We start from the raw sequence: 14,036 nt of genomic DNA, 5'->3' as shown, positions 1-14,036 counted from the left end.
TAAGGATGTAGTAAACATCAGGTAGTCTAGGTATTTTTATGAGGAGTACCAATGTCCTAGAGCCAGACATAAAATAAACATGTTTATCTCTAATGATAATGACCTGAATATTTAACCCACACTCCTATAGAAATATTAACTACCAGTATGTATTACTTATTGACATAATAAATACAACACCAGTGACAGGAAAACAATGAATTTGAATTTGGACAAGGTCAAGTCTAAAATACAGTTAAACATAATACATAACAATGAAGACAAAAAATCTAAAAAAATACAATTCAATAAGTACATAATATATGAATGACATAACAAATGGTACACTCACAATTGCTGAGAAAATAAATCATCTTCCTATTGATTTCATGCAGATATGACCTATTGTAAGGGTATTTAATTTGCTAGGCCCACTAGTAAGCAGCTACCTGATGCTGCTACCATGCGGTGGCAATGAATTCCAAATTTTCAATAGGCAATTACCTCTGACCCTACACCCCAACATTAATGTCAAAATATCAAAACTGGGGTGGGAAAAGTCAGAGGAAAGTAAGACTAAGGATTACACCACTGTCGTGGTGTTGATTTGTGATGTCATTTATTATCAATACAGCTCCTGTACAAGTCAGAAATGCATTCATTTTTTCTATACATGTACAATCATCTGAAAATCATATGAGGGTACAAGGTAGATCTATACATAACATTTGTGAACAGAAACCATTTTTGTTCTTGCAGTCAGTAATACATTGGGCTGTTTTTTCCCACTATCAATAGGGTTTTCATAAAAGATGGACAATCATTTAGAGGAACTGTTGAAACTTGTGTTGTTTTCAAATTTTTATTCTTCTGTCACCAGACTGATCAATAGATAGATAGATAGATAGATAGATTTAGTTGCAGTAGAATGCTAAAAAATTCTCAGAGGTTAGTCACTACCAAACATGAATTTAATGGACCTAAAAACATTTTTAAAAATGCAAATGAGAACAAGATCCTGCTAAGACTACATTTACAGAATTTGGTCAAGAACAATTCAAATATGCCACTGCTGTTGTAAAATTTTGCTTAAAAATCTGACCGTGTCTAATTTATATTGTGTGACTGACCTCTGTCCATGACTGAGGAGAGAGTTTTAGCATATCTAACTATTGTCATATAATGCCTACCTGATGTTTGTCATGGTAAATAAGAGGTAAACAAGATGCTTACTAAAATTTAACTTCTAGGTCTGAATTTGTTTACAAATTACGAATGTTTCCATTAGAAATCATTAGTTTTCCAGAAAATGCTCTTGCATCATGGCTCAGGTGACAGTCTGTATATAAAGGTGACTAGGAAAACAATTATTCATTCCTATTCTATATGTCTTTGTGAGTTATAATCATAGTTTTTAGTTGTGTTCAAATTTAATTTGAGAGGAATTACACTACTTTGAGATTATTGTGAATTCATTCAAAGGCATTCTGGAATAAGTCATTGTGATACATCAAGACTATAGGTACATCAGTACATTCATGATTACTGAAATTCATTCAGAACTTTCTATACTTCTGGACAATGCTGTAGGTGTCTTTTGAATTTTCATTTTATATTCTAGGAAAATAATTTATTGGTTGAATTTTGCTAAATTTGTTGGTTTTTCTTTCTTCTTTTACTTAGTTCAAGACCACAGATGCATAACAACACCTACAGTGAATGGTTACCACATCAGCAAATTATGTACGAATTTTGACAAATTTCCAACCAGTGGTTTAGAAGTAGAGTTACAGGCAAAAAATATTCCAATTTTAACTCGTGAGCTTGATCTTTCACCTCTGCAGTTAAGAATCAATATAGAGGAGACTACCTAACCTATTAAGTTTGATGAAAACTGAATCCATGAAACCTAAGTTATCAAACAGAAACCACCAAACAATATAACAATGTTACCTCCAATGACCTTGTGCCTTCACCCCTTGACATCACAATCAACAGGGAGCAGGCCCTGCCCAAGTGACTCTACTAATGAAGTTGTATGAAAATTACATTATACAGACTATACTGACTAATTGTATAGAAATGAAAACATATTCATATTCAGTGACCTTGAACCTAACCACAACATGGCTAGGATACCATGTTTACCCCTTAGATTGTATAAAGAAACATGGAAAATCACACACAAGAATGAAACATGGTCAGACATAGACCAAACCATCTATAAAAGAAGAATGATCACAGAACATAACACCTTGATGCAACCATAGAATCTAGTTAAAGATGGATCATTTAGCTTGCAAAACAAAGACAGTCAGGGCTGGTCAAACATGGACCAACATAACCAATAAACGTCAACAATCATGCAACACTCCAAATAATTAAAAGAGGTTTCTGCCTCTATCAAAGGGTAAAGCACATATAAGGTTTTAGAAAAATTACCACACAAAATTAAAGTTACATTGAACTAACCACCTTCTTCAATCGACATATTTTCTGCTGTATCTCCCACCTCATACCCCTCAAGACTGCTGGTCACATGAAAAAAAAAACAGAAGGGGTGAGGGGTGAGAGGGATAATTATTAGCCAATAACATCTTGAATAACTTGTTGAAAGCACTTCCTTTAAGAAATTTCTTAGAAAAGATATAAAACTCTTTTAGATTAAAGTGTCATATATGTAATAATTCACTACCACAAAAGACAAAGATGCAAGATGAAAACTATTCTATAAATGTACAATCATTTGAAAATTATATGAAAAGTCGGTGTTTCCCTTTACCCTCATTTGTGCATCAGAAATCCCCATATTTTAATGACCTCCAGTTGTAACATCACTGTTTCTTCCTTTTTTAAAACTCAATCTGACCTACAGTTATGTCACCAAGGGGAATTGCTAATCTCAAGCTTGCACCCTTAGGGGATACACCAGAAAAGTATTCCTTATATTTTGAGCATTTCATTACCTAGGGTTGTCTCATTTGTTGCTGCAGATGATGAACTGATACTGCTGACATTTTCTTCTGATGTACTTCCTGTACAACCAACATTTTCAACTGTGTCTATTCCTTCCATCTCACAAATCTTTTCCACCAATGTCTCTTTCTTGGGTGTCTTTCCTGTTTTTCCCAGTGGTCTAAAGCTCATAGATCTCCCCTTTGACTGAATTACCTCTTCCTTCCTAGCTTAACTTTTGTCTTCTTTTGTTTTGTCAGTATTTCCAGATATGTTATTGGTCTGTACTCTACAAAATTTCCAAAGAATCTTTGTACAGGCTCTCCAGTTTGTGTCTGATCAATGTTTGTATCTATTCCACCCTCAGCTCTCTAAGATGTATCTACAGCTGAATTTGTTATCCCATCCATTGCCATAGAAGAAGACTCTGCAATTGTCTGACTGTCTAAAGACTGTTGGCACTCATTATGAAATACATGTCTCATGTTGGTATGTTTTTCATTTCTTTCCCCTGTAGCATGCATAGATTTTGGAATACTCGTGTAGTTTAATGTAGTTCTTTGTTTGCATATTTTGTAGATGGAGTAAATCCAGACAACACTGCTTGAATTGATATCACACATTATCATGCATTATGCAATAAAATCCTTCAGAATACACAAGTTGTGGTTTGGTGGCAAATACAAAAGGCAGAATATAAAGTTTTCCTCCACCTATTTTGACCAGCAAATCCCCATTTCCCAGAAGTTTAATTTTTTCTACTATAGGTGATTTATATATATTTTCATTCTCCTTATCTCTGGTGCTTGATTCTCTTACTGTACTATCCACTATGTTTTCAGAAGAAAGGTGACTTTCAGTATCAGTTGGGTGGATACCTTCAGACGATTTCTCACAAAAACATCTGGCAGGAATTGTAAAAAAAGACTAAATTCCTCAGATCTACATAGAGTATTGAGTTGCATTAATTCTACAGTGATCTATGCTTTAATTTGGAATATCTTATTTTGAAACAACTCTGAAATGCTAGAATTTCAAGATATACACTCTTCAATTAAATGCTTTCAATACTTCTAAAAATATTGCCTTAGACATTCTATTTTTGCCATGTCAGTGTTTGAAGCAGCTATTTTTATTCTTTCAGCCTGTAAAACATATAACATATCATCTCTTCAGTATCTACTTGATCTCATTCACTGACCAGAGCAGGGCAATACTTACAATTTGAATATCTACTGTTTCAAGAAAGTACAAAGTACAGACTGCCAAAACCAAAAATAGAACTCTTTAAAAGCTTTCGGTATTCAGGCAAGGATACTATTCTTAAGGAAATCAAACATTCTCAAACTACACCTTCCTGAGTTGATTACAACTTTATGTCACAATTATTACCCATGTGACAGATCTTACAACTCAATCTTTCAATATTTCAAAATACCTGTTCATGTGACCTAACCCATCCAGTGGGAAATTATTCAATTCTTCTATGAACCCACCTGACCTAACCCCTCCAATGGGAAAAAACACCTAGGTAGAAAAGTATTTATAGACCTTATACAATTTACTCTCTTAATATCTCAAAAGAAAACCCATACCTACACACATAATTTAGTAATAGACAATTACAACAATTTACAGCCATGAATAAAATGTACATAAAATAATAAATATACATAACACTAGCTTGGTTTAGATTTTGCTGCTCCCTGTTTATGGATTACTGCACGTCATGTGATCTACAAGCCATGCTGGCATTCAAGGCATTCACTCAAACAAAAATACTAAAATGAAATGATGATCTAAGAAGTGATGGTAAAAGGAGGAGAAAATAGTGTGAGTTCCAAAATGCAGTTCTCATCACATCTTCCAAAGATGAATACATTAAAGCAAAGGCATGAACCTCTTGAGATTTAATTTTCACAAAAGGCAGGTCTCAGTTAGTATGTGATTGGTAAGCTCTCTTCATTGTTAATGCAATCTATCTAGAGACTGGAAGCTGAAATATCATCTCAACCTATAATAGTTAGTTCAACAAGCCATTTCCTACCCTTCCTTTCCCCTTTAAAGGCTGCCAAGTGAACATGGAGAACCCTAACTGGACATAAAAGTTTATCTTCATTGTCCCTAGCACAGATATGGCTGAAACTGGTGATCTCAATCAGGAGTGATGCAACTGAAGGAAGCTGGGTTTTTTTTCCTATAAATAAACCTGGCTGGCAATGGAGAAACTTATAATTCCCACTGAACCTGATAAAGCCCTGCTCTATGGACAGGGTGTGAAACCTGCTTCTTTTTCTCACATAATCTGAGGTGTGCAAGAAAACTGCCTTGAGGGTAAGATACTCAAAGGAAGCTTCACCAAAAGATTCATGTGGGGGGGGGGGTATTTAGAGATCAGAAGGCACATACGAGATTCCATTCAGGCATTACAGAGTGAGACACTGGTTTCTGCAATTCAAAATACCTAAGCGGGTCTGCTAAGTGAAAATCTGTCCCAATGGGAGGGCCTTTTGAAAACTTAAGTGTGTCGGAAAGGGCTGCTTGATAGCTATAGTAGAAACTGAGCATTGTTTCTCTTCAAAAATGAAAAGAAGAAGGCAACCTGCTGTACTGTAGCAATAGGTCCCACCAGGTCAAGTTGAACCTTTTAGGATGGGAGCATCTCAGAGATAAAAGCTGGAGAAGTATACTAGAATCACAATCCCACAGCAAGGATAATTACAAAGAACAGTTTCGCTCATCTGCTGTGTTTGTGATGACTGTCCTAACTTTGTGAGGCAGGATGTGAAACAAATTCATTAAAAGTGGGGTTATTTCTGATATGCAGAACAAATAACCCCTTCATCCAGGATAGAAATGTCTGTGTTGATATGACATCCTTCCTTCTGTGAGGGGTATGAAGGGTCATGATGCAATGGCTTGGTCTTTCTTAACTCATTTGGCCCTGGATAGGTCTTTGGTTTGTCTGATATCCTCACTTGCATAATAACACAGTGTACCAGTGATTGTGGGATGGTAGGTTTTAACTGTGATGGGTGTCAAGTTAGCTACTGAGGTATGGCTGCTTGCAGTGTTAAATGGTGTTCTTCTGCACACACCTGTGAATATATGCTCCATTGCATTCACACGTTTTTAAGCAGGAGGGCCATCTCACTTGAGCAATTTCTCCATCAATGGTTGTAAGAAATTCTTGTTCCTCAGGGCATATTTAATCAGATCCAGCAGTACATGTTCAGTAACAATGGGCTGGGATAAAATACCTGCCAAAATGGTTGCTTTTTCCCATGCAAATTCAACATAGGTCTGGTCAGTTGATTTTCTAGATTTCCTAAAACATTGTTGATATGCCTCAGGTACCAACTCATAACCCTTTAAGATATATTCCTTAACCACATCATAATCAGCACTCTGCTGTGGTGACAGTGAAATGTAACTGCATATCTCTCTTTCTCTCTCTCTCTTTCTCCTCTTTCTGCAGCTGCATTTTTCTCTCTCTTTCCTCTTTATCTAATTTGTCTTTCCTGAAGCTCAAGCTTTCTTAACTCAATTTCATTCCTGCATTTTAATTTCAATTCCATAACTTGTATCTTAGAGTCAGATGCAGACTTACCAATCAAATCCAAAGCACTTTTATCCAAAACATTCTTTTTGATCAAATATGGGACCAAAATATTTTTTATTTCTTGCTTCATTAAAGAAGTCTATGCCTCAAAAAGATCATACTTTCTGGCAAGCTGCAGCAATTTATCCATTTTCATGGAGTCTAACTGTTCTTGGCTAGTACATGTATTTGAAATAAAAACCTCCACTCTAGATGACATTGTAAAAGCTTGCTGGTTTCACTAAAGATTTCTGAATGTGAAATAATACCTGAGATTTAGAAAATTCCAAAACAAGGCGAATTTAAATATAAAAAACAAAGTTTTCGGAAATATTTTACAAAATTCGTATCTCAAGGACGAGTGCCCAAATTTCTGTTACAATTCTATGCTCTTAAAATAAGTAATAGAAAAGAGTGAAAAGCAAGAAGCAGTGTAAAATTCAACAAATACGTTATTTCCTATGAATACAGAGTGAAAATAGAAAAAAAGAACTCACAGTATTGTGAATTATATCCCCAAATAATCCAAGAATTACAGACACAAGTCCTAGTAATTTGAAGTCACGAATAATATTCAGTAGAAGTCCAGACTTAATCCAAACACCAAAGGTAATGATGTTTCTGTGGTAACCTGTAGAGTGGTGATGTGTCAAGAGTCTTTTATTGAATCACAGTAATATAATTCTAGGTTTGAATTCACTATAAATTCCAGTGAATGTCCTTATCCAAGAATTTTATCCCTTTTTTGTATTTCCAGAGAAAATATTCACTCGAGTCCAATAATCTGAAGAAAATAGATTTCAGCCCAACTGGAAATAACATATAATACAACTTGAATATGCTAGATATTAAAGCACAACTCAAAAATCCTCTCAGTTACAGGATTATATAGTTCTCTACTTGACCTCAGGTCACAATTAGCATTTTCTAACAAAACTATTACCTAATGGAAAATAGCCCTCTGGATTGCTCCTGGTGTTTACAGAATAAAAACCAGAACCTGGATTATGTAAAATACATTAGGAAATTCCAAAACCTAGACCTAGACCCAATTAAACATATTTACTTATGTTAATAATAATACTGATGTTAAACCCATACACATAGAGAATAATTTAGCTATGCATTAGATGTTAATAGAATAAAGTCAATTCAGGTCAAACAGAAATGAACTCGGTTTTGGAAAAGGTCAAGTCCAACATACAATGTTACATTACAATAGCATGTAATGAAATTTAAAAAATAATTAAAATATAACTAACAAACAAACAAAGCAAATTAAATATACATAACACTACAGCATATAATTAACAAGAAGGAGTGATAAGAATTTAAGACGGCCACCATGGCAGCTATCTTGCATGTCAGACAAACTAGATATCATACGACAGGTAGAGCTGCAATACCAAGGTTGTGGTATGTGGTGCAGAAACAAAATTGGAAAACAAAATGGACAGAGAGCTGAATGATGCAGAATGATACTCTACACCATTTTGTATGCATATTACAAACAAGAAATTTAAAGACTACACCCTTGATAAAGGAAATACCAATGGTATTTAATAATATTCATAAGCAATGACTTTCACTCATTGTTCTCAGTGACATGATAAATTATACTTTACTTTGTAACATGTGAAATAACATTTTCATTGGGTGATTTGACATACCTGTTTTTTTCTCAGTCCCATATATTCTGCCTTTCTGCTCAAATACTTCATTGAAGAATGGGAAATTATGCTGTCCTTGAATGACAAGAGTAACTGATTGAACAAACTTCAACTTTGTGGCCAGTTTATTTATTGCCTTCAGGATCCCCACACAAAATTTCTTGGTATCTCTCAGGAATGAATCTGGAGGAAAAATGACAAACAAGAGCCCACCTAGTGGCCAAAACTAATTTTCAGAAATTCATGACAAGTTCACTGCATCGGTCTTTTTATCTTTAATCTTTTTGATTTCATAGTACTGAAATCATCACAGATATCGTTAAGAAGCTCCAACATAAAAAGCCAGGTAATAAAACTAATTTGTAATGAGGTGACATGTTCATAAGATACCTGTAAGTGCAGTAAAAATATTTCATCAAGGCTAATGACCTTGAACATGATATCACTGACACACGATAAATGAACATCTCTAAGGCAATGTATTATAACCATAAGTTAAGTTTGATTAAGTCAATAAATAATACTGAAGTGGTGTCATTCAAGGTATTCTTCAGATATATCCATAAAATGGGATTAAAAGACAAAAATTCAATCATATTTATTTTATGTATCAATGTATAAGCCAGTGCAGCTAAAAACCTGAGTCAAAACCATTGATCTTAATATCAATGTCATAGTGTTGCCTAGAAACATGTCAATATCAACATCCATTAATATGGACTAGTGATAACAAAGATTTTCAACATTGTCACCCTGGCCATCATGTTAGAGTTCTAATCAGTACGATTTTTATTTAAGGTCAACTAGATATCGTTATAAGTCTTTCAGTAAAAACCCTATGTTACAACCAATTTCCATTCAGAAGATTAGCAAATGTGATAAAATGTTCTAGTTAGAAAAAGTAGTGATAACTTGTGCTAACAAGCTATCACAGAACTCCACAACCAGACTGCTCCAGTGGCCTAGTGGTTAGAGCATCCACCTCAGATGATGGAGGTCACGGGGTAGAATCTTGACCAAGTCACACCAAATACTTATAAAAATGGTACTAACATCTGCCTCTCTAGTGCTCAGCATTAAAAGGTTACTGTTAGGACTGGTCGGCCTGGTGTCAGAATAATGTGACTGGGTGGAATATCAAGCTACATGTCTGCTGTCTACAACCAATAATATTAATAAAGGCCTGAATCAAGACCTATGATCTTGTAATCAATGACAAAGTACGACTTGTTTATTGAAAAACATACAACTTGTTTTTTGAAAAACCAAGAAATACAAAGTCGACCACAATTACACACTGCAAGAGGTGTTTTAGTGAAAAATGTCTCCAATCTTTCAAGGAGAGTAATAATAACATTTATTAGATGGTCACTATGGTTGCCATGTTGTTGATTGAGTCAGCATTATTTTCATTTGGGACCTGCTAATTAGCGTTATCATGTTTGAGTGCAAAAGCCATGCTTATGCAACCATCCATTTATGAAAAGCAACCACAAGAAGATTTTCAAGCTACCAAATCAGTCATTCTAGCAGTTAGATCAGTATCAATATAATACAAGACCAAATATAGATTTAAAGACATGTGAAAATAAAAAACCCATATTAAAACAGCCATCCATTTAGAAGGTGTAGTAAAAACAAGATTTTAAAGATGACAACCATAGAATCGTGGCCATGTTGGATATCAGATCAGCAATATGTTTATTTTCAACTATATAACTGAAGTGTTTCTTTAAAACCACTTATGTAGATCTCACCATCCACGAAGTATAAGGAACAGTGTTAGCAGGATTTTCAAGATATCCACCATACTGGCTATGTTTGATATCACCATGTCAATATGACCATCTTTCAGGAAGAGTAGTTATAACAAGCCATGCCAGCCAGACTAGATTTCAGATTGGCACCATTTTCATTTAGGACCACTCCATGTTATACAATTTCTTTTAATAAAATCCAATCTCAATATAATTTTAGGTTCGCAAAATGTATTTATAACAAGTTTGTCAAAATGGTGGCCATAATGGAAGTTGAAAGGGATCATTCTCATTTAGGACCATCTACACCACAGGATGAAACTTCATGCCATGTTTCATGACTTTTACTTCTGAAAAGTTTAGGGGAAGTAATGATAACACACCTGTTCTAATGGACAGATGCTGGAGAACACCTTTCAGACAACTGTATATACTCTTTAATCTCTGACCAGTTGAGATAAAATGCTATATCAAACTTTTTTATGATTAAGCAAATTTACAGAAATGCCAAAAATATGAAAATAGTCTTATAGAGTTTGCTATTTCCCTTTTGATCTTTAAGATAATTGTATCTGATACTTTGCTTGATTTACTGAAATGTATTTATATTACAGATTTATATAGAACAATATTTTATGTATAATTACCACCGTTTGTATTGGGAACGACTTCAACATAATTGTATCTGATACACTGCATAAATTACTGAAATATATTTATATTACAGATTTATACAGAACAATATTTTATGCATAATTACCACCCTTTATAACAGGAACAACAACAGTCTTCATTTTATCAATGTCTGCTTTTTTCAGCCCAGCTTTAGCAGCCTTCTTGATGTTGTTGATGTCACTTGCAACATGAATGATTTCCTCGTACCTTAGATTACCACCTGGAGTTACCAAGGCAACATCTCGGTAAAACTGTTTTGTATTTCCTACAAAATTGTCATTAAAACTATTGAAATATAGTTATAGATGAAAAATCAACAGTATTTGTTTAACCTTTTACATCGAATAAGTTAATATACATTGCTCTACAGTATAAATGCAGTATTATAATCTGTGTCCACAATGGGGTTCAAATCCATAGTGCCTGGATGAATGATGGAGATCATACTAAGATTAGATACATTTCTGTTATTTTTAGTTATTATGCAGAAATGAAACTACTAACAGGTGAATGATGTCATTATAATATGACACACTCTTCCTTATGGTGGGCATATGAACAGATAACAGAGATCTCTGACAGATATAATATCCACACTGAAATGCAAACCAACTGGTTAGTCCTTGAATAATAATGGCAGTATCAATACTTTTATGCACTATGTAATATATAGTGATGTGAAATGGCCATTTCTATCATCTCTGGATGGCTGAAAAAGAGAGTTAGTTTGAACATGGAGATATTTGATATTTTTAATAAATTTATTGCCAATTTGCTAATGAATCCAAATAATCTTTCATTGACATTCTAATTAGATATCACAAAAAATAAATATATATGAACGTTATGCAATTTTTAAAATTAATTCTGTTTATTTCTTACAGTACTTAACATCGCTCTAATCTTCTCTATCCAGTTAGTGCTGTGACATCATCCTTGCCTGACTATAAAAATCCTAATACAATATGCTACCTATCACACCATATAAAAATTGAGAGACTTGTTTTCCTGATTCAACCATGAACAACAGGATTACATAAGCTGAATATGAACATGAGTTATTGATGCTTACATTTAGCAAAAGCAATGAAATTTTTAATTTTCTAATGGACTAAAATAATGCTAAGACATTCTCATTTGACAGCATGATAAAAGATGAGTGACAATTTGCTAAATTTTTTAAATGAGCTTAATTCATCACTGCCCTTCACAACTGCATTATCTATAAATGTCCTGCCCACTGCAGTGACATCATCTAGGTCAATCATGAAAGTTCTAAAAGTGCCCACTATGAACTTTTGAAGGACCTGACCTTTGTGTGGTTTGTTACTGCAGTTCTGAATAATCAGTGTCAGTATTGTTATAAACTACAAACATAAATTAACATAAAAAATGAATGTGATTTCAGATACAGACTTGGAAAGTCATTTATATTATACTTAGCCATCTGGCATAGAACATGGTACCTGAACAGCACCAGTCACTGCTCAACAGGGAGCCACACTGGCTTAGTTGAAGAGTGTCAGTTGTAGGTTTTATGCCCTCACACACCAGGACACCTGCCTTGGTATGTCCTTGGGAAAGCCACTCAACTCCAGACCAGTGTGTATATGAAAATGTTCCCAAAGGTTTATTTTATGCACAGTGACCTGTGAATGTTACTTTATTTTTCAAATGTTATAAGCATTCAAAATATGACTGACATGTTATATCATGTATTTCTGGCTGAATTGTAAATGTGAAAAGACAAGAGTTTACATGTGCAGGCCATTTTGGTTGCTCTTTTGTATTTTTTCCCCATCAGAAATATAAAACCATGGAAATGTAATAATAACCATGAAAGTTAAGGTGCAAGCGGAACTATTATATATATATATATATATATATATATATATATATATATATATATATATATATATAGCAATATTAATATTAGAAGATTTTCTACATATATAAATTTCCATGACTGGTTCATAACTTACTATGATCTCTCCACTTTGGTAAGACTGTTGTCCCAGCTGAATGCAATATGTGGTCTGGAAAAAATTAAAATTATTCTTTTAACTATAAAGAGCTTTATTTCTTAACATAAGAGGAAAAAAATTTCTGTGTCAGATTTATGATTGACATCATTAAAGGTAGTGTGTACTGATTGTCAAATAAAACACAAACAGGGTATTACTTACAGTACAGGCAATAAAAGACTTAAAGATATTGCAATGCAGTAATAGCAAGTAATTGATTTGGCCAAAAATCACATCCATACTTATTAGTGTCATCATGCTCAGATGCCAATACAACTAACAAAAAGAGTCAAAACTTTGACCTTCAAATCAATGTCATAGTGCCATCATCTTGTTCATTGTAATGCAATTAAGTAGAAAGTAGGCTCAAAATTCACTTATTCATGTTTGTAAGCACAGTGAAGTACAAAAATTGCAAACAATAACTTCTGATTCAGATCCAATTAAATATTGCAGGAAGTGTTTTATTGAAAACCCCATGTCAATGCCATCATTCATGGCAGAGGAGATGGAATAACAGGACATGTTGCCATGCTGAAAGGCATATGAACAATATTTTCTTTCACAACCAGTTAAATTATTTCTGAAAATTTTTAAAAATAAAAACCTGATGTCAATAAGACCATCCATTCAGGATATTAATTCATACAAAGATTTTAGAATTCAAGAAAACTATTTTGGATTTTAGATCAGTACAATTGGTCTATACAGGAACGAAGCTAAGAGACATGACCAGCTGAAAAGTATTTCAAGGAGTAAATGATGAGACCCTTTCTTTCTTTTAAGTGCCAAGCGTTTAAATCATTTCTCAAGTTCTTAACCAATAAAATGATCCTCATGATTTCCATATAATTTCCAAATCATTTTCATTTCGGACCAACCAGACATCATAAGTCTTTTCATAAAATGACCACTATTCAAGAGTAGTGATAACAACATTTTCAAGATGGCTATAATGGCTGCCATATTGGGAGTAAGATCAGCACCACAATCATTTATGATAAACTAGGTTATAATCAAAAAAGTATGAAGTCCCATGTTATATGGCTATATCTTTAGAATAAGTAGTCTTTCCAATATTTTTAAGATGGGCACTGTGCTTTTTGTGAAAACACTAGACTGATATGATCGTTCATTCAAGAAGGAGATGTAATAACAAGATTTTCAAGATGGACAACACAGTGGACATCCTGATGTCAGTTTGGCACCATTTTCATTTAAACAAACTCGACACAATAAGAAGACTACCGATGAAAACACGAATGTATATGCACTTTCAATTTAGGAAGAGTATGTGGACAACTTTTAATACAGTTGCCATGATGACTATACTGGATGTTAGATCAGCACCATTTTCATTTAGGGTCAAGTCTTT

At 33.9% G+C, this 14,036-nt stretch overlaps 1 protein-coding gene across 1 annotated transcript in view; it reads right to left on the bottom strand.

Annotated features, from left to right (window-relative positions):
* Positions 1-14,036, bottom strand: part of LOC149795876 (uncharacterized) — a 133,485-nt gene that overhangs the window by 49,901 nt on the left and 69,548 nt on the right. Inside the window, exons 16-18 of the mRNA XM_089963875.1 lie at positions 12,620-12,673; positions 10,723-10,902; positions 8,206-8,388 (exon numbers count right to left, since the gene is read on the bottom strand). Coding sequence (XP_089820001.1) covers positions 8,206-8,388; positions 10,723-10,902; positions 12,620-12,673 — 417 coding nt within the window. The remainder of the gene's footprint in view (positions 1-8,205; positions 8,389-10,722; positions 10,903-12,619; positions 12,674-14,036) is intronic.

The sequence above is a fragment of the Sinohyriopsis cumingii genome, chromosome 7 (assembly GCF_028554795.1).
Source record: "Sinohyriopsis cumingii isolate HCF-2022 chromosome 7, ASM2855479v2, whole genome shotgun sequence".
Lineage (NCBI taxonomy): Eukaryota > Metazoa > Mollusca > Bivalvia > Unionida > Unionidae > Sinohyriopsis > Sinohyriopsis cumingii.
This window is presented reverse-complemented; position numbering and strand designations above follow the sequence as displayed.